Source organism: Panthera leo, chromosome D2 (genome assembly GCF_018350215.1).
Source record: "Panthera leo isolate Ple1 chromosome D2, P.leo_Ple1_pat1.1, whole genome shotgun sequence".
NCBI classification, from domain to species: Eukaryota; Metazoa; Chordata; class Mammalia; order Carnivora; family Felidae; genus Panthera; species Panthera leo.
This window is the reverse complement of record NC_056689.1, coordinates 71,240,498-71,262,979: the sequence shown is the minus strand read 5'-3', so window position 1 is coordinate 71,262,979 and position 22,482 is coordinate 71,240,498. Positions and strand designations below refer to the sequence as shown.

The 22,482-nt window shown below is 39.6% G+C and overlaps 1 protein-coding gene across 1 annotated transcript in view; it reads right to left on the bottom strand.

Annotated features, from left to right (window-relative positions):
- TRUB1 (TruB pseudouridine synthase family member 1) overlaps positions 1–17,728 on the bottom strand; it is a 38,181-nt gene extending 20,453 nt beyond the window's left edge. Inside the window, exons 1-3 of the mRNA XM_042908541.1 lie at positions 17,410–17,728; positions 14,198–14,296; positions 7,048–7,103 (exon numbers count right to left, since the gene is read on the bottom strand). Coding sequence (XP_042764475.1) covers positions 7,048–7,103; positions 14,198–14,296; positions 17,410–17,692 — 438 coding nt within the window. The 5' untranslated portion in view covers positions 17,693–17,728. The remainder of the gene's footprint in view (positions 1–7,047; positions 7,104–14,197; positions 14,297–17,409) is intronic.
- Positions 17,729–22,482: the final 4,754 nt, after the last annotated feature.

Sequence of the window (22,482 nt, the reverse complement as noted above, 5' to 3'; positions counted from 1 at the left end):
CAGAGTTTAGAACAGCACCTGGCCACGGGTAAGCAACGGAAAACAATACTATTACCATCATTATTATTTAACAAAGAAAAAGAGCGAGAGATACAAAATGATTCACAGTAACAGTGGTTCGAGTGACTCATCTGGTTATAGTGAGTTCCCATAAGAAACAGGAAAGCAAGAAAATGCTCTGATTTTTGCCTTAATCATCTGTCTGGTTGCATAAGAAAAACATTGCAATCTATATACATCACTAGAAATCATCGCTGTTTTCTGGTTTTCCTTGAACCTTGAAACTTTTTGCATTATTCTATGTAACAAGTTTTAACCCGGCACCTTTTAATTCTGGAACATGCCTTCCAAGTATGCAATGCTCATTCTAGTCTCTGAGCTCCAGGGGTTCTTGGCACATGCAATTTCCCTAGCCTTGAGCTTCCTCTCTTCTCCAGCAATCAAACCCTAAACCCTGTTATCTTTCAAAGCCACTCTATTAATTTATCTCAACTTCCAATCGCTCACCTGGCAGCAGAGCTAAGAGTAGGTGTTCAATACATAAGAATGGAGGCCTATATCAAGCCCACATTGTGTATTCATTCATTCACTAGTGTATTCATTCATTGAATCATGTTTAAGGATTGTGAATGTACCAAATATTCTCCTAAGTGCCTGTGAGAGATACAAAGATATACATTGAGCCTTATCTTCCCCAATTACAAACTGTTAGCTTGGATTTTGCAATGCTGTTCTATTGTGTTTCTCACTAGATGGAAACATGGTAGCAGCTTAATAAAAAAGTTGTTGATAGAATTATATACATGCTGGAGAAGGTCTTATCTGTGCAATTCACATTTCACCACAGTTTTGGACATCCACATGGTACCTGCCAAGTTTCAAACCCTTTCAGGTTCTGCAGTTACACTGAATCTGGCTACATGTTGGATTCTTCTAAAGGGAAATATGACTTAAACCAGTAATTCTCCAACACTGTGGTTTTAGAACCCTTATAAACATTTGGAAGTTACTGAGAAACCATGGTGCAAGTGTTGTTTTCATATGAGTTCTATCTGTTGATACTGACTGTATTAGAAATTAAAGCTCAACAACGTTTAAAACACTAAAATACATGCACACATTCCATTAACTATCAGACCCATGCTACCATCAGGTAACCTCTGAAAAACCACAATACACCTGTGTGATGGCAAAGCTATGAGAACGGTTTTGACTTCAACAGACCACCCCCCTCAGAAGTCCCCGGAACACAGTTGGTGAACTGCTCATCTAAATCATAGGTGTTTTCTAGTTTTCCCTTGTCTTGGCATCTAGTGATAGATTTTAATTCTAGTCAATGGTCCACAAGCTACTTAGTAAAATCCACCCGGACAGTTAAGCCTCCTAGTGAAACAAAACCTTACCACCAAGAAGATATGGGTTAGAAGAAAAAAACAAAAAAAAAACAAAAAAACATGGCAAGGTAGATATATAATGCTACCATTTTATCCTGTGGGATCTAAAGTATTTCTATTCACTGGCCTAAATTCGACACAGACACAGGATGCATACCTGGGAATTCTGAAATCTATTAATGGATACGTTACAACATAATTTGACTACACGAAAGTGGAGGTCCTGTGGAATTTTTAAAGAGGTTTCCACTGAACTGTGTGCTCTTTGAGATTCATGGTTTCTCACTGATACTAGCACTACTCTCCTCTCTCCTTCACCCCTCTTCAAGCTCCCTGAACCCCCCAGCAAGACACTAGCTAGACAGCTTAAGAGCTAACCGGCTTCTGTACTCTTCAGAAGAAAGGAAACTGTTTTTGTATTACAGAAAGATAATCATTTCCATCTCAACTAGGCAACTGCTTTTTTTGAGGCTTATTTTGAAAGCTTGTGATTCGAAGTTTCATGAACAAACAAAGGAATATTATTTACGATGAGGAAGAACATTTTTTTTTTAAATCTACCAAACCAACAACATGTGACTTTGAATGTCTTCATTAAAAAGGAGTAGCTCTTCATAGATCCTAAGTGGAAGCCCTTCAAATTTTCAATATAGTACTTACGGAATATATGAATATTAATAGAGTGTAAAGACAAGGTACAAATTGGGACCATGCTCTGGAGAAAATGAGGGAAATGCACGAGTCCTGGAAAGTTGGCTTATGTTTCATAGGAGCAATAGTGACATCACAGTTCAGAGTTGACATTGATTGGTTAACCTAAAAATGCCACTGTATACTTGGGGAAAGTTACTCTCCTTTGAACACATCCAGGGTGGAAAAGTTTGGATACCCCAATAATAATACTTGTTTAATTGTTGGAGGGATACAAAGCTGCTTTCTGAGACAACACTGGCTTTGCCTACAGGTACCACTTCAGTTTATCTCCACAGTGATAGGAAAATAGTCTTACCTCTGGATAATGCCAGTTAGTCTTTAAATGGCACCAGTGATTTCAAAATAGGACAGCAACCCTTCCACCTGCTCATGTGGTTTCTAAAGCACATATATGAGTAACTGACTTTAATTAGCAATACAGGATGCTAATAAAGGTAATACTGCAAAACCTCATCAAAGTCCGTTACTTCAAAGTACATCTGCTACCCAGCTTCTGCTCAATGATTGGCTCAAAGAAAGTATAATTTAGGGAAGCTAGCAGAGGGACCATGCACGCGGCCTTCTAGGCCTTCTACGCACTTAGATCAAGTGAGGCCAAAAGGACACATGAGTCTAACCTCTCTCAGAATCATTTTACCTAAGTTACATTTTATATAGATCCACTTCTACATCTGTTGTAAAACTATATTTGAGAACCACGGTCTGTCATGCGATATCCCTCACAGTAAGAAATTTCTTTCTCACTTTAATGCCCAGAGCTGGAAGCTGATGCTGCTTCTTTCTGATGAGTGCCACGTTTTGCCTAGGCTACCAGAAATCAAAGATAAGGAAAAGGAATGCAATTAACTGTACTCAAGGTCTCCAACAGAACTTGCTCAGATAAAATAAATGTCAGTGTCTATGGGACATATAGTTAGAAATCCAACAGGCCTGGAACTCAGGAGAGAGATTTGGGGATTCGTGAAATACTTGGGAATAGTAATATTAATGACCCTTGAATAACAAGGGTTTGAACTGCATGGGTCCACTTACATGCAATTTTTCACAATACAGTTCTATAAATGTATTTTCTCTCCCTTATGGTTTTATCAATACCATTTTCTTTTCTCTAGCTTACTCTGTATATGTATTTTATACTGTATTATTAAAGTATGTATTAATCAACTGTTTATGACATCACTAACGCTTATTAATAAGTTAAAATTTTAGGGAGTCAAAGTTATATGGTGATTTCTGACTGTGTACGGGATCAGTGCCCCTAACCCCCACATTTTTCAAGGGCCAACTATAATAGGATTTATCGATCAACTTCTGTATGCAATGCATTATTTGGAAAACCTACAGGCTCTGGATACACACTAGACATGTAATCCAAAAGAACATGCAGTGAAAACAAAAAAGGACTCAAGAGAAACATGATCATTGGCAAAGCAAAGAGCACCATAAGATAGGAGAGGAAGCAATGAAGAACACAGAGAGGGACCCTTAAATCTGACACTGATCTGAACTGGAAGGAATCCAAGAAAGAAACTGGGTGGTCTGAATGGTCTCTGGCCTTCAAAGAATGGGAGCAAAATAATCTGATGGCATAGAGGTTTTATTTAAAAGGTCAGCACTCCACCCATTAAATGAGAGTAGCTGTATGAAGTGGCACTATGTTGAAATGGATTCGAAGGACGTGCCTCGGTTCAGCAGGGAAGAGTGTTAGGCCACGTTCACTTAACAGTATCTCTGATCGTGACTGGATGGCGAGGGGAGGATGTACTGTGATCGGCTGTCATGTGAACATCGAGTATCTGCCATCCAAGAACCAAGTAATTCTACTCTTGAGGTAACTCCACCCTACCCCTACCGGAAGTCTAATTTTTCTAGTAGCGTTGTGATGTGAATAAAATTCATCGTAAAAGTAGGAAGTGGAGAAAGAGAAAGCATTGGGTCAAACTGTAGGTCCGTGCCTAGCTAGGCACAATCTGCGGGCACCAATTATTTTTAATGAAGTAGAAGGACAAATATCAAGAGGACATCATACATAGAGGTACGGCTGTTGGATGAAACTCTTGTTTTTTATACATGTATGTGTATAGAGGGCCACGATGTAGAATGAATTTCTTACTATGGGTCTTGGAAAAAAAAAAAGTTTAAAAGCCATCTCTGGAATTGCTTCCAGTGATACAGACAAAATCTATTTTTAAAAAATGTATTCATGGAGCACCTGGGTGGCTCAGCCGGTTGGGCTTCCGACTTCGGCTCAGGTCATGATCTTACAGCTTGTGAGTCCAAGCCCCGCGTCAGGCTCTGTGCTGACAGCTCAGAGTCTGGAGCCTGCTTTGGATTCTATGTCTCCCTCTCTCTTTGCCCCTACCCCGCTTGTGCACTCTCTATCTCTCTCTCTCTCTCTCTCTCTCTCTCTCTCGAAAATAAACATTAAAAAAATTTTTAATTTATTAACAATTTTTAACTACTTTTGATAAAAAAATGTAATATTCCATGTAATTAAATTTAAATGACTTATTTTTTAACAGATACATAACCTAAAATTAAAAGTATAAAAAAACAAATAGCTAATAAGATAATAATGCCTATTTTTGAAATGTGAAGCACCCAAGAGCTAGGTTTCTGTAATAAGATGCACCTGGGATTTTCTATTTGGGATACAGTCATCTGAGGATCAGCGATTTCACTGTATGACATTCTGCTTTCTAAGCTGAATACCAAAATGGTTTGTGATAAATAAAGCTTAAACCAGAGCCAACGATGTATTTATATTTCCGGTCATATTTCTAGAAATATGCCTGGAATTTATATGTAAAACCTTTCAATACTGTGTTGTATTTGTAGTTTCCAGAGGAGGGGAGAGGTGAATAATGAATATTTGAAAAAGAACAAATCCTTAATGCAAACCTATCTTTTTTGTTATTATTATAAAAGTGACTTCTTCATTGTAAAGGTTTGGGAAAATACTAAATAAAGTGAAAAAAGAAAAGAAAAATCATCCATAATCCTGTATCAAAGTAACCACTTAGATATTGAAGAAACAAATATTAAGCAAACGGCAAAACCCTGTATCAGAAACAAATTCTAGACTTCATGTGGAGGTATTTAAGCACAAAGGTACAAATTTAGCAGAACAGTCAAACTCTGCCATTGCAACACAATTTTGGTATTCTGTGATTTTTCAACACCAACATTTTAAAGGTTACACAGCAAACCACACTGTAATGTTTATACTTATCTAGGGTATTAAGATCCTTTCCAACTGAAAGATACAGGTTTCTATTCCAGTTGATAACTAAAAAGGGGCTATCAAAGACCGTGTGTTTTCCAGGGCTTTTATTTTAAGAAAAGCTTACTTAGGCTGCTGCCACTCAAAGTGTGTCTACGATGAGGTAAGTTCAGAAAACGAGGCTGCTGAGAAACGTACTTAGCAATCTGACATTGCTATAACATTTAAATTATATTTTACAAAAGTCATCAATTAGTCTGCAACAAACTGGAAGCTTTTTTTTAAAACAGTCTTTGACCATTATAGATATTTTAAGAAGCAATTGTGACAAATTCACCTTACCAACTATTAAATAAAAAGTTAGTCTAGGGACTTGCCGAAATTCTTCTCCATCTAGCAGCTTATTAATCTTCCCTCCAAAGGCATTTTCACTGGTCCTTAGCCCCAATTATTATAACCAGCACCTCACTGCTAATTAGGACACAGATACTATTGTCTCTTTTAGAGCTGGAAGAGACAGGTAGAGGGGATCAAATCATTCTTCCTAATGAAAAACTGAGAGGCTCTGAGAGGTTAATCCCTTTGACATGTTGACTCCTGTTTCAATGCTCCTTCTGCCCTGAGGTTTTGGGTTTTGCGTGAGGATTCTCACTGAATGCCTGAAGCAACACACAGATTTACAGCTTTTCCTGCCCCTGCATAATGCTTCCTCTCTCTCCCATCAAATGCCTCAAAATGTGCTTTTGGATTTAGTCAAGGTAACTCTCACAGATGAATGATGTAACTTATCATCCTAAAGAAGCCTCACTTTTCTTTAGTAAACATTTTCTAACCATTAAACAAAGCAAGTCTTTTGTTGAAAAGTGCATGGGCGGGGCGCCTGGGTGGCTCAGTCGGTTAAGCATCCGACTTCGGCTCAAGTCATGATCTCACAGTCCGTGAGTTCGAGCCCCGCATCGGGCTCTGTGCTGATGGCTCAGAGCCTGGAGCCCGCTTCGGATTCTGTGTCTCCCTTTCTCTCTGCCCCTCCCCTGCTCATGCTCTGTCTCTCTCTGTCTCAAAAATAAATAAAAACATTAAAAAAAAATTAAAAAAAAAAAAGAAAAGTGCATGGGTTACAAAGTGGTATTGTTTCTATAAAAATTCCAAGGTTAAAAAAAAACCCTGCCAATAGAAGTTAGGATCCGTAAGTTCTCTTGCATCTAAGAAACAGATTTATATAAAAAGTATAATTTTTAAAATTTATAGGCACTGCAGAATTTTTGCTTCTATAAATCAATTTGCTTTTCAATTAAGAACTTCCAATTTATAGGGGTGCCTGGGTGGCTCGGTTGGTTAGGCATCCAACTTCAGCTCAAGTCATGATCTCATAGTTTGTGAGTTCGAGGCCCACATTGGGCTCTGTGCTGACAGCTCGGAGCCTAGAGCTGCTTTGGATTCTGTGTCTCCCTCTCTCTCTGCCGCCTCTGCCCCCACCCCACCCCTGCCTTGCTCACACTCTGTCTCTCTCTCAAAAAATATACAAACATTGAAAAAAAAAAAGAATTTCCAATTTATAGTCTCAACATTTCGAATCTCAGATATCACGACATGTAATTAATGTTCAGGAATGACACCTATAAATGCACACAGTTTATTTTTTAATTGATCAAATTCCAAAACATAGGTCATTAAAAACATTCAAGAAAAAAGAAAAAAGTTTTCCAGTATTCTTACCTTGGACCCTGACAACATACTGGTCAACATTTTTGTTCCCCTTCCGATTCCAACCACTATAAACCAAAGAAAGAAATATTATGACACTCTATTCTGAAAACTAGGTTTTTAAAATATCTATATATTTTGGTCATAATTTCTTGGCACGTATAATAAAAAGTTGGAGGGAACATCTATTTAGCATAATTAGAGGACTCCTCTTACTCCAATCAGTTTAACCTGTCATGCAACTTAGAAATTCTGAAGACACTATGGGAGACACACGTTTTTCCTCTCAAAGTGTTAAACGTGAGAGAAGACTCAACCTAGACAATTAGATAATGAAGTTTTAGAAGAATCTCCAAAGACTCACTGGAATTTTATATGGGCATCAGTGAAAAATACATGGCACAATTTAACCACGGTATATAAAAGCCTTTTGACAGAGTTCATTACCAAGCAAACCAAAAGCCATCATCCTAGCTAATGAACCATTTAGAGATGATTCGTGTCCAGTAGTATACAATCAAGAAAACAGAAACATAACAGATCAACCAAACACAAAAAAGAATATAGGGTAAAATGAGAGCTTGCAGAACGTATATTCATATAGACCATCTATTAAGTACAACAATGGCCCACCTATCTCTTCAATTTCAAACATTATTTGCCCTTATGACAACACATTTCACCAGGTGAGAATGGGAGTTTACGATGATTTCTGCACTTAAGAGCAAGAAGCTTTTGTAAGAATTGAAGTATTTCTCATTAATGGATGTGATTTTGTAAAAGAACACAATATAAACACCACAATTCAGAATTACAAGAAAAAAACAAGGAGAAATGCCTGGCAAGCTGAAAGAATTATTATGAATATTTACAGTGGATATCATTCATTGAGTTTACCATGTATCAAATTCCACTCTAAATGCTTCCATTTGTTAGCTCATTTAATCCTTATAACAATGCTAAAAAATAATACAATTATCCCTATTTTATAGATGAGGAAACTCAGAGAGAAACTCTAAGAACGTTGCCTAGAATCTCACAACTAGTAAATAGTAGAGTTAAAATTCGGATCAGACTCTCTAACAGCGGACCCCCTTCCTTTTCATCCTTCTGCTACCTGACTCATCTAGACTTTCTTCCCACTGTCATGAGCCTGAATTAGCCTAAACCAATACCAGTCTGTTCTACATTCTAACCCTTTCTCTCCCAAGTCATACCATTTCATAACCACTTCCAATAACCTGTACTGCACACTACAAAGCCCCCCCAAAAATACTCAATTGGGTCCCAACGTCTACGGTACCAACACTTTTTTATTCAAAATTCATCCTTCGAAACCTAGCTCAAATCTCAACCCCTCTACAAAATCATCCCAAACCCTCTCTAAGCTTCTTCGGTAGAATCGTACTAGTTCAAAGACTAAGATAAAAAAACTGTATGCCTTTAGTATCTGCTGTTGAGCACAGTGCTCTCCAGATGACAGCTGCTGCCGTCCAGGCACAAACTTTGTAAAATAACAACAAAGATCCAGCGCACCGGGGTGGCTCAGTTGGTTAAGCATCCAACTTCAGCTCAGGTCATGATCTCAGGGCTCTTGAGTACGAGCCCCACATCGGGCTTTCTGCTGTCGACACAGAGCCCACTTCCGATCCTCAGTCCCCCTCTCTCTGCCCCTCCCCCACTCATTCTCTCTCTCAAAAATAAATAAACATTAATAATAGTAACAACAAAGATCCAATCCAATTTTGTTCCATTCAAGAATCCCCAGTCAATATTTCTGGGGCAGCTACTATGTACTATGTGCACAGTCCCAAGAACAACACTTTGATGAAACAGAACATTTCCTGACTTTGAGAGAGTTTATACTACCTTATGGGGAAAATAGAATACAGGTAGGAGAAATTGCAAGTGCTCAAAAAAATGGTGTATAATGAGTGAATAACACTAAACAGCAGTATGATAATACATGATTAAGAGTCAAAATGAACGCAGCATAACTGCTGTAGAAGGTCAAGGAAGGGAATACTCTGAACTGCTAAAGAGGCCAGATAATGCTTCTTTCAAGCATTTCAAACAGTTTGAGTTGCCTTGAAGGATGTTTAGAATTTGAACATACAGAGAAGAGAGAAGTACATTCTAAAAAAGGAACAAACTGCACGCATTCTCAGACACAAGGATGAGCACAGTGGCTTTATCAACCACAGTGCAGGTGTCTTAGCGTAGGCTGACATGTTTGACTTTACCATGGTTGAAACGCTGATGTCTGCTAGTTCAGTGATCCAGAATGATGGAATTTGAAACAAGAAGGCATCTTAGAGTTATCCAGCTTAACCTTCTTCTCATTTTATACCCAAGAAAACCAAGGTCCACAAGACCTTTGTGATTACACTGGGTCCACCTGGATATTCCAAGATAATCTCTTTACCTTAAAGTTAGCTCATTAGCAACATTAATTCCATCTGCAATTTTCATGCCCCCTTGTGATAGAACCTAACATATTCATAGATTCTGAAGATTATGACATGGGCATATTTAGGGAGTCATTATTCTATTTACCACAGGATTTTTGAGAATCTTGCAAGCCTTCTTTACAGAATTATGTGTCATATATACTATATATAACATAGGTTAACAGAATTATAAACCTAAATTTCAGGTTATATCTCAAATTGTCAGCTAAATTCTTAAATCTGTACCATTAATATTACAAAGGAAAAAAAAACAGCAAAAAACAGTCTATATGTTGAAAGTAAAAGTACATTTTTTCACACAGGTTCAGTTTTAAAAAACCTTTTATAAAGCACTTTACAGAGTACAGCATATATCATTATGTTATGAATATTTTGTATGATATTTCCATAAATCTGCTGAGAGTTATGGTAGATGTTACCCCTTTCAAGAGATAAACAAATGGAGATTCAGAGAGATTATAGGTTTTCCCGGGGTATGTGTACTTAGTAAATAAAGCAGCTAGTTCACAGACTCATGATTAGAACCCAGTGTTTATTCTACCATATAACAAAAATCAACTTCTAACAGTCTCCAGAACTACTAGTTTAGACAATGAATATCCTTTATTCTGTGACTAAATACCTACATTTTTTAAACTTTATTCCTCATTGGGAACTACAGGCATTAGAAGAAAAATTAATAAATTTGACACATGTACAGATTATATCATCATATAAATCCCTGGATGATCAAATATAAATTAAGCCTCCAGACAGGAAATTAATTCCAATGCAACTTCTTCCACTCACACAAATCTCAGCCAAATACCTGTCCTTCGTAATTCTAAAATGGAAATTTCAACAAGATCCCTTAGCTTAGGGTAAAAACTAAACTTATTTATTCACTGCCTTGAATGTCATCATCTTCTGCATACCAATGAGTAAAACCACCAGAAACTAATACAATTGGTCCATTCATAAATACACAGCAGACCTTATCCTGTCTCTTCTTATATTTTGGTGCTGTGCCTTGGAAAACAATAGAACAGAATGGTTACAGCAAATAGGCTTCAACTCATGGAGTGCTGAACTCATTAAGAACTGAGAAGCCAGTTGTAGGACCAATCGCTAAGAATGCGGTGACTGATCAGTAATCCTGCAGCAGGATGGGAGAAGGAGGGCCAGCCAGGTATCTGCCATGCCGGGTTAGGGCAGAAGCTTTGGAGCTGAGCACATCTGAGTCGAAATCCTGACTCTGCCAAAAACCGTGAGCATGCATGACTTCTCTGTGTTTTCATTTCTTCTTCTGTAAAATGACAAATAGTAACATCTACCTTATAGGACTACAATAGGATTAAAGTATATAATTTATGAATGTCCTAAGCTGAAGACTTTACACATAGTAAGTTGTTCAATAAATGATTATCATTAGCTATGGCAAGAAACAGTAACTGTCAGAAATTGCCTATTCAAGTTCTCTAATTCAGGAAAATGGATTTCCTAGTGTTTTAAAAATCTATTTAAACCTTCAGTAAAGATATTTTTTGCCAATGTGAATGAAATAAAAACTGTAAGTTTTGAAAGTGCAAACTCCTACATTGTTTCTAACTTTCTTGAAAAATAGAATTTTCTTCACCAATTTTATTCTTTTCTCCTAAATAAGCATTCATTTCCTTTGGATAGCTTAGATTGGGTTTATTGTTTGTGTCTAATCTTTTAGCTCTAATAAAATGGATTGGACACTGTAGCACAGTATTTTATAAACCAGCAGGCACAACCCATTAGTGTATTGTGAAATCAATGTAGTGGATTACCAACATTTTAAAAAATGAAACAATATGGCACAAAAACAGATACTCAGATCAATGAAACAGAGTAGAGAACCCAGAAATGGACCCACAAACGTATGGCCAACTAATCTGTGACAAAGCAGGAAAGAATATCCAGTGGAATAAAGACAGTCTCTTCAGCAAGAGGTGCTGGGAAAACTGGACAGCGACATGCAGAAGAATGAACCTGGACCACTTTCTTACACCGCACACAAAAATAAACTCAAAATGGATGACAGACCTAAATGTAAGACAGGAAGCCATCAAATCCTCGAGGAGAAAGCAGGCAAAAACCTCTTTGATCTTGGCTGCAGCAACTTCTTACTCAACACGTCTCCGGAGGCAAGGGAAACAAAAGCAAAAATGAACTATCTGGACCTCATCAAAATAAAAAGCTCTGCACAGCAAAGGAAACAATCAGCAAAACTAAAAGGCAACCGACAGAATGGGAGAAGATATTTGCAAACGACACATCAGATAAAGGGTTAGTATCCAAAATCTATAAAGAACTTATCAAACTCAACACCCAAAAAACAAATAATCCAGGGAAGAAATGGGCAAAAGACATGGATAGGCACTTTTCCAAAGAAGACATCCAGATGGCCAACCAACACATGAAAAAAATGTTCAACATTACTCATCATCAGGGAAATACAAATCAAAAACCACAATGAGATACCACCTTACCCCTGTCAGAATGGCTAACATCAACAACTCAGGCAACAACAGATGTCGGCAAGAATGTGGAGAAAGGGGAACTCTTTTGCATTGCTGGTGGAATGCAAGCTGGCGCAGCCACTCTGGAAAACAGTATGGAGGTTCCTCAAAAAATTAAAACTAGAACTACCCTACGACCCAGCAATTACACTGCTAGGTATTTACCCAAGGGATACAGGTATGCTGTTTCGAAGGGACACACGCATCCCAATGTTTATAGCAGCACTATCAACAATAGCCAAAGTATGGAAAGGGCCCAAATGTCCATTGATAGATGAATGGATAAAGAAGATGTGGTATGTGCGTGTGTGTATACACACACACACACACACACACACACACACACACACACACAATGGAGTATCACTCGGCAAGCAAAAAGAATGAAATCTTGCCATTTGCAACTATGTGGATGAAACTAGAAGGTATTATGCTAAGTGCAATTAGTCAGAGAAAGACAAATATCATATGACTTCACTCACATGAGGACTTTAAGACACAGAACAGATGAACATAAGGGAAGGGAAGCAAAAATAATATAAAAACAGGGAGTGGGACAAAACATAAGGGACTCTTAAATATGGAGAACAGAGGGTTACTGGAGGGGTTGTGGGAGGGGGAATGGGCTAAATGGGTAAGGGGCATTAAGGAATCTACTCCTGAAATCATTATTGCACTATATGCTAATTTTGATGTAAATTTAAAAAATAAAATTAAAATAGAGATTCAACAACCTCAAAAAAAAAAAAAGAAAAGAAACAATAAAATACAAAACATGAGACCACGTAAAAAGTAAGTACTGTCCTATTGAAGTTTTTTTGTAGGATGTAGGGATAGGAATCCTAACTTATATATTTTTGTGACTATGGACATAGTTATACAAAAAGTTTGTACCACATAAACTATGTGGATACACACTTTAGGAGTCCGTGAAGGTAAACTTTAGAACCTCTACCAGAGGCATAATAAATAAATAAATAGGGATAAATTATTTTTCTCCCGTCAATCAATTCTACCAATCTGCCTCAACAAACAATAAAATGCTCACTGTATCTCCAAAAGAAAGTGTGACTTCCTCTCAGGAACCATAAGGCTCACTTTCTCAAGAGAGCTGTACTCTGAGATTAAATGTGATATAGGCAGAAAAAAGAGCCAAATGTCTTATCAGGAATCCCCATGACCACACCCCATGTTGGAAGATCCATACATGGCTAAGACTTACAATGTAACATAGTAACGTTACACGGCAGGATCAAATGGGAGAAGGACACCAGAGAAATTCATGCATCGGTTTCCTTATTCTCTCTTCCTCCTATGAGCGGGACACTTGAGCATGCTCCTTCCTCCAAAATGTAAACAGCAGTAACATGTGTGCGATGTTCCCACTCAGGGAAGCCTGCTGGAAACTCAGCACCCAAAGTTCTTATTGGAGGGGATGAGAGGGATGGTTACTCAGGCACATCTGCCTGAGCGGAAGGACAAAATTCCAGACTCCTGAAAGGAAAGCAGGTGTTCAACATAAACCGCACTGTTCACACCAACAACCGAGGGACAGCAAGCACCCTTATCAGATAGAGAAGGGAGGGAACACTCTCAAAATCCAAGTTCCCAGATGCCTTCCAAGGGCAAGCCTTGTGAGCAGGCCTTTCTAAACACAGCGATTTCAGACCTGCTATGTTACATGTTAGCTCTTCTTCACAGATGCAACACCCTTTTTCAAAGTCCCATCCACACACAAAAGTGGCTATTTCTAAAAGTTTCTAACAGTTTGTACCAGTTCAGAGCTTCTTTAGAAGACGGCATTATAAATCCAGTAGGTCTAAAATACTCCAAAGCAGACTGGAAATGGCACAGCTTTAGTCAATCTTATCTGTTCTTAACCAATATTTCCTTCTTCCTTTTTTCTTTAAGTTTATTTATTTTGAGAGAGAGAGAGAAAGCACATGTGCACACGAGAAGGGGCAGAGAGGGAGAGAAAGAATGACAAGGAGGTCCCCTACTGTCAGCGCAGAGCCCACACGGAGGCTTGGTCTCATGAACCATGAGATTATAACCTGAGCTGAAAATCGAGAGTTGGATGCTTAACTGACGGAGCCATCCAGGCACTCCAATATTTCTTTCTATAATAAGTGATAGTTACATCAAACTTCCATTCACATCTCTTACCCAGAACTCCTCGGGCAGCACTGTCTAGTGTCCCTCCGTGTCCAATTTTCAAAGTCTGCTTTTTCCTTTTGGCCCATTCTGGAGAAGGCATTCCGGCTTCTATGAAAGTAATTGAGATGAGAAAGAGCAATTAGCAAGAAAAATGAAATAGAATCTCTATAATAAGGGGTGAGGGTAGATGGAATCCTCAAAACAAAAGTACTACAGAAACTTAACAGATTAAGATGGTAACATTACTAGCAAAGAACATACTTAAAAATGTACAGACACTCCCTAAATTACAAAGAAACAGTATCCCAAAATTAGTTGTTTAGAATCTAGAATTCATTTTCGAAGGGAAAAAACTTTTTTTAAACATGAGCAAAGATCCAGGCTAACGCTGAAACACCTAGTAAATTCCTAGTAATAGTGAGCTGTTGGAGAATGATGAAAAGAAGTTAGTTTTTACATAGGCAGCTAGTTTTACAAGTCCTCAATTTCATTTCTAATTCTCTCTTGTTTCCTGGTATTCTTTGCTGGTGCCCCCAGTTACCTAATGTCGGGAGTACCTCTCACACGGCTACTTCTAAGAATGCTAAGTTCCCAAAGTATCTTCATTGCCCTTTGCTCCAAATCAAAATCCTCACTATTCCTTCAAGAAGCTAATCTCAACAAAAGGTTATGTGGGAAGTGGGTAACAGTTAGGTTGCCTCTCAACCTCTGAAGCATTGAGACTTAAGAAAATGCCAACCCGGCCCCTCTCATCTTCCTAGTGTAAAGATACATTGAAATCATGTTATCTGACAGTGCTTTGGAAACCACAAGACACTCTGACAATAAATTATTATTATTAGCAGCAGTATTATTGTTATATATATCAACATATTGATAGAATATTGGCTACTAAAGTTCAAATGAGAAAGGGCAGGAGCAGAACAGCTCGATTGATCTCCATCTCCCAAACTCATCAACTTCCCTTATAACCACTGACACCAAGAAGATAAAAAAGAGAGCCAAAGAAAATGGAAAGAGGGAACAGAGAAAGGAAAAGGAGGGAAGCTGAACAATAATGGAGAAGCCAGATTAGATGGCCAAAAGATGTGCTGGGCTGCTCAGCCTGACCACGTAATTACAGACCACAGTGTGTCAGAACACAGTCCTAGGTCCCTCTCTGATTATATCACCATGTTTGGAAAGGCATGGCTGCTGCTGTAACACAAACCCATAAGCCTAGGTCCAGGTTTCGAACCCTTCACCTTTCACTCGTAATGCATTATGGATTTCTCATCTGTAAGTTTATAGAAAACTTTTGGAAAACTCTTTGGATTTTTCAACTTGACACTCCTTCGAGTAAGAAGGCCCCCAAGTTTGCTTCTTCCCTTTGTGTCCAAATTTGCCTCTTTCAAGTTCAGAGACACACCACCTCTATTGGAATTTTGTTCACCTTATTGGTAACATTTATGGAAGAATATTTGTTAAGGTCTTTCCCAATGTTTTGGGCCTTGAAGGATTCAGATAGACAAAGAAGAGGAAGGACTTTAGTATAATATGAATCACTATAGGGAAAGGCCAGAAATGTTAATAGAGGCTATTTCCATTAACGGTGGTCTAAATGAGCGGGTGTCAAACCTGGCTAGCATCAGAATGTGGTGCCTTGGAATCTGTGTCTTTTAGAATCTTACCAGGTAATTCTGACAGCCAGTTACAATGGCATTTGGGAAAGCCTGGTCTAGCTAACATAAATACAGAATAGACCAATCAAAGCAATATAGAAATGGAGTAATGAGAATGTCTGCACCCGAGTGACAGGCTTCTGGAAGATAGCCCCCGCAGTCTTGAAACAATGTTTTAACCAAGTTTCAACAAGAAACTTCAGTGGCTTGGAGGCAGATTCACCAGAAGGCAGGTGTATGGCTTTGATCATATGAAAATCTGTCTGAGTCACAGTGTAGCTAACAAATCAGGCCAAATGAAAGCAATTCTGTGAGGGAAACAACCCTATGATGACACCACAAAGCTTGCTCTTGATGCATTTCCTTCCTTCAACATTCCCTGTTGTAAGACCCATTCTTACAGGTAACAAAGTGCAAGGAAAGTGGAACAAAAGAACAAGTAGATAGAACACGGCAATTAAACATCCGCAAGAGTGTACCTACTGCCATTAAACATCTGAATCTGGATTGTGTCCATTTTAATTAACAAATTCCTATAAGAATAATGTTTTTGCATCAAAAAAAAAAAAAGTATAATAAACTTTGCCAAGGGACTCTAAACAACGTTAAGAAGAAAGTTTCCCGTGTGGAGAGACAGGCCAGAGCCAAATTCAGGACAGCCTTGAATTTGCCAAATAGTTTTATCACCAAAGGCTGCAGGAATGTCTATGCTTTGAGCACAGCTAAGAGAAAAGACAGTATCTTTCACCTTCACTTCTCTATAGGCTAGCATAGATCTGGCTTAATGTAGGTGTCCAATAAATCTAAGGTTCCTGGATGCCACTGTCTGAAATAATCTACTGGGCTGATGAACTGAGAGATCCTGCAGGCTTTTCTGATATTCCCTCAGTGCGCGTGAACAAAAAGAATGCTCTTAAGTTATGGTGTTCCTCAAAACGCGGTCCGCAGACTACCTACAACAGAATCACCTGGAACAACACTTTAAAAACGGTTTCCTGAAAATACCCCAGAACCTCAAAATCACAACCTCTGGGTTTCAGGAATCTGCATTTGTACAAGGGACTCCAAATAATTCCTATGCCCACTATGTGAAAACCACTGCATTAAAGCCTTGGTTAATTAAGTGATATATGCATCTCCAAACCATTTTTAAGAATGCAACTTTGGCAACTTTGGGGGTAGAGAGCCAGTTCTGCCTTCAGGAGAGGTTCATCAACGTGAACCAAAGAAAAGGCTCCTGGGCGATCAGATTACAGAATATTGGCCGGCCTGCCCAAGGGAAGAGATGTGTTTGTGTAAGTGTGGGGTTTTTGTGTTTTCTTTTTTGTTCTTCCCTTGAGAACGACAACTGCCAACTAGGCTACAGGAGTTCACGTCAGGGCAAGTCCAAGCTCGAGATGCCCCAGATGTCTGTCCAGGGCTAATTCAGTGGTCATCCTACCCTTTACCCTCCTTTTATTTCTTGAGGCACAAACGCGCAAAAAAAAAGCCCATTGGCTCTCTACGGCTTCCGCTCTCGCGACGATCGCCTCAGCCTGGTCCCCACCCGGGCTGCGGTACCTGCTAGCAGCTTCTCCTTCAGCCGATTCAGCAGCTCGGCTGAAGTGGGCCCTTTGGGCTTGTGCACGGCGAACACGCCGCTCAGGGACAGCAGCTTAGTAGCCAAAGCGGCCTTGGAGGCCGTGGCTTCGGATCCGGTCCTGGCGGCGGTCGCAACCGCCGCGGCTGCAGCCGTCGCTGATGAGGTGGCGGCCGTTGCTGCGGCTGTTCCTGCAGTTTCAGGGACCCGGGCCGTGTCTGTTTCCAAAGATGACGATACCACCGCCGCCTCAGCAGCTGCCATACTTTGTCAACCCAGACCAGTTTTGTAGCTGGAGTCGCACGCTAATGACGCAACAGGAGTGCGCCCGACGTCCCTCCATCTTTCCCATACTTCGAAGCTGTGCTGACGGGAGGGGCAGTCGCAAGGGCATGTGGGAATTGTAGTCCATGGCCTTTTGCTGCAGGCTGGGGGTAGCTGCGCCTTCCCGGGGCTCTCATGGAGTATTTTTTCTCCTGTACTCCTATGTGTCTCTTAGGTCGGGTTAGTTCAGAGCTGCAGGTGTGCTTTGGAGTTCCAGTCCCAAACTGCTGAGCCCAAACACAAAGTCTGTGTATATATTCGGCGGGCAATCTCTTTGCATCCCACCTGCCCAGAACTAGTAAGAGGACCCAGCTTCCAAGAATAGAAATCTTAAAATACTGTTTTTGCTGCAGTTTGTGAAGAACCATGGCTCCTTGGGATCACTGCTTCATTCGATGTATGGTGCTCTAGGATTCACGATTCAGAATTAAAATACACCTAAATGTAAGCTGTATTAAAGAAAGGAAACTATTCACCTGTTCACTGTTGTATCCCCAGTGCCTCACACAGAGTAGGCACTTAACTGAATATTCGTGAATGAATAAATGGATACGAGTTCTTCAAATTCCCAAAAGAAACTTCTAGGCCAAGCCAGTGCTAAATCACTTGGGCTTATTTTGGTGCCCTCCTGTCCACCTTGCCCCTTATCACCCCCACTGTAATTCGTAATAATTTTAAGATTTTTAATACTAACTCTTCTGTGGATTGCATCCCTTACTAATACACTGCTTAGATATCAAAAGGTATTATGGCAATTCATAAAATTAAACTTTACTTTTGATTTGAGACTTTCTCTCTGAAAGTTATTTACATATCCATCAAAATGCAGGAACGTTGTTCTGATCCTGGCACAAGGCAGAGTGGAGAAAAATTCTTCATTCTTCTTCTGCTTCAGATACATTAAATGGTATTATGAGTATTGTGAAACAGATAAAATTTGGCTCTGTTGTTTCCCCAAGTTTCACGTTAATTTCCTTTAGTTTCTCCAAGTTTCTTTACAGCCATCCTTTCTCCTCATCATCCTCTTATACCATAAAACCTAGTATACTGGGTCACATGGGTGACTCAGTGGGTTAAGCATCTGATTTTGGCTCAGGTCATGATCTCACGGTTTGAGAGTTTGAGCCCCGTGTCAGGCTCTGTGCTGACAGCTCAGAGCCTGGAGCCTGCTTCAAATTCTGTGTCTCCCTCTCTCTCTGCCCCTCCCCCACTCATGTTCTCTCTCCCCAACTCCCCCCCTCCCCGCCCCCGACCTGTCTTAAAAATAAATAAGAACCTAGTATACTAATAATACCTCGTTGCTACTGAAAATTAGCAATTATGGAACTTGCCCCATTTACTCAACAAGTAATGAAAGAACAATGTTTCAAATAAAGTATTTATTTCTATTGTCATCCTTCCCCATTTCAATCACCAGAATCTCTTAAATCTTTGGGGTACACAACAATGCAAATGTACTTAATGCCGCGGAAATGTACACTTACAAATGGTTAAAGTGGGAAAGTTTCTGTTATGTATGTTATGCCACAAATAGAAAGGCCAAAAAGATCTTTGGGGAGTTTTTGCAAGGTGGAAAGCTGAATTGGAAGTGGGAGTCACTCTTATGGTCTATTCAAAAGCCGAAACTGGGGGCGCCTGGGTGGCGCAGTCGGTTAAGCGTCCGACTTCAGCCAGGTCACCATCTCGCGGTCCGTGAGTTCGAGCCCCGCGTCAGGCTCTGGGCTGATGGCTCGGAGCCTGGAGCCTGTTTCCGATTCTGTGTCTCCCTCTCTCTCTGCCCCTCCCCCGTTCATGCTCTGTCTCTCTCTGTCCCAAAAATATTTGAAAAAAAAATTAAGAAAAAAAAAAAAACAACAAAAAAACAAAAGCCGAAACTGCATGAAAACATGCCTGGGGGTGCCTGGGGGTGCCTTGGAGGCCTGAAGAGAATAGAGAGAAACTGAATGCTTTACAGGTCCCATGATTACCCGACTGGATACTTGAGCCTGCTTCAAGAGCTTTCCTTTTCCAGAAAGATACCACAACTTCAGAAGGGTTAACTACACCCAGGGAGCAAAGCTTCCTTTAACCTCAGCACAGATTTCTGTACTCTCCTCTTGGCAAGAAGCAGAGAGTCAGGGACTTTAAGAGAAAGTATAAAGCAGAATTGAACAATAACAACTTGGAGATTACAGAGCCTTTCCCCAGTGGTCTAGACATGAGTAAGCTTCCCTAATTCTTTTGTGCCTCCAGGGTGGAGAGAGTGGAGGGAGGACAGAAATAGAGGTGAAAAATAATGCTTCCATTGGAATTTTCCACAATGCCAGTGCAGAATCAGAGTTAATTTGATTAAAGGAAAACAGAAAAGTGGACATTTCTTGCACATTTTATTTCTGGAATGCTAGGGAACAGCACAATTAATTCTATTCTGCTATCAAATCTGTGTCCTTGTCATCAGAAGCATCGAGCTCTAATCTTCTGAGGTAACCAACATCTCCCACATTGGGGAAGCCTTGAATTTACAAGTTATGTTACTTAATATGGGAGTGAGTTAGGATCCTTTAGGTGGGAGAGACAGAAACTGATCCAGTTTAAAATTTATCAAAAGGCTTTTAGAAAAAGGATTTATAGTATACAGGGACATTATGCAGAACCTGAAAAGTTCTCTCTCAGGTTCTCTCTCTCCACCCACATTCCCTTTTTCTGCCACTCTCTTGTGTCTTCATGCTCCTTTTTGCTTCTACGAGGCTTTGGGTTTTTTCTACTCCTCATTCCACAGTCTTAGTTTAAACCATCCTGTTTTTATCTAATTCCAGAAACTTCCTGGATGAAGTCCCTCTTGGCCACCTACAGAACATAGTGCTTCTCTCACTCTGTGCCTCACTCTTCCCTTGTTCACGTTCCTGCTTAATTTTTCTCATAGCACGTTTCATGCGACATACCAAATATTTACTTATTGTGTTTAATGTCTTATTTCCTCCAACAGAACGTAAGCTCCATGAGGAATTTTCTGTATGTTTTTTTCATTGCTGTGTCTCCAGAGCCTGGAATAGTGTCGCACATGGCACTCAATAAATCATTGTTGAATAACTGAATGAATACACGTGGTAGCTCCAGCAGAAACCAGGGGAGTGAGCGCCAGTTTCCAGAAAAGTAGAGTGTTGGACACATAAAATAGCTTACCTCGAGTGTAAAACGAGCGTAGCTTACCTCGATGCTTTTATCTCCATTTTTGCCTGTGTATGGAACTGATGCAAAGAGAGAATACAATCACTCCATGCTATTTCATAAGACCCTAACTTTCTAAACCAGCTTCTATGCTGCCCTCAACCCAGTCACCTCTTCAAGGATTGTTAAATAATGGGACTTAAAAATTGGTAACACTTTCAGGTTCGATTCTAAATCTCCCACGGGCTCCACCACGGTTGCCCTTCTTGGGACACTTCTTGGATCCTTACCATAGGCATGTATGCCTGGGAAGGCTGTTCTTTGCAAAGACTTCTCCAGTTGTTCACCTGTACAAGTTCCTGTAGATAGCAGAATCATAGAAAAATAGTGCTTGATGAGAACTTCTAGACCATATAGTGCAAGACCCTCATTAAAAAACTGAAACACAGGGGCGCCTGGGTGGCTCAGTCAGTTGAGTGTCCGACTTCTGCTCAGGTCATGATCTCACAGTTCGTGGGTTTGAGCCCCACATCAGGCTCTGTGCTGCCGCTTGCTCAGAGCCTGGAGCGTGTTTCAGATTCTGTGTCTCCCTCTCTCTCTGCCCCTCCCCCACTCACACTTTGTCTCACTCTGTTTCTCAAAAATAAGTAAATGTAAAAAAATAAAAATAAAAACTGAAACACAAAAGGGTGTTCCTGGTAACCAAAAAGAGAAAGCCAGAGATGCTCCAATCCATATCATGGCCTTGAGAAAGGCATATTTTTTTTAAAAGTTCAGGAAACAGATGGGCATGTCTCATAGCATGAGATTTGAGAGACCTGGAAAACTCACCAAACACACACACACACACACACACACACACACACACACAACTTCTGCCATTTCAAATTATCCTACTAGAGAAGAAAATTATCCTAATAAGGAAGGTAATTAAAGAAACCAGTGGTTGACTGGACTCTGCTGTGAACTGAGGTATCTAAAGGAAATATATTTGTGGTTTCTTTGGAGGTAGAATTCTAAAACACAGTTTTATTTTCTAAAATATTTTCATAAATATTTTAATGTTTTAATTTTGATCATAAGTTTCTTTAATAATTAAGGAAAAATAGTAGTAATAATTTGAAATTTTTAATTAAGCAAAGAATTTTTTTAAAGAAGGAGCAGATAATAAAAGACTAATACTCGACAGTATCAAAAACGTGCAGGAAGGAGTAAGGCCAGAAAAGTCCAAATGATTTGGGAAGAGAAGGAAGGAAGGAAGGAAGGAAGGAAGGAAGGAAGGTTGAAAGAAAACAAGAAGCTTTTAGAGAAGATCAAGAAAGTTGCATGAAAATGGGAGAAGTCAGCAACTGATAAGAGGAGAATGATGTTCCCGAGAGCTGAAGAGTTTGGAAGAAGACATTTCCACACTAGTTGAGGTTAGATCTCCTAGTCCAGAAATTATATCTTGGGGTCAGTTTGCGAAAGAGATTGCTTAAGAGAACTAACTTTTGTTGACTATACTTTTGCTATGGGCTGGCACTTTACATTTTCCTGGAATTTCTATAGTAATTCTTAAGGGATGCTTATGGAGAAAATAGAGT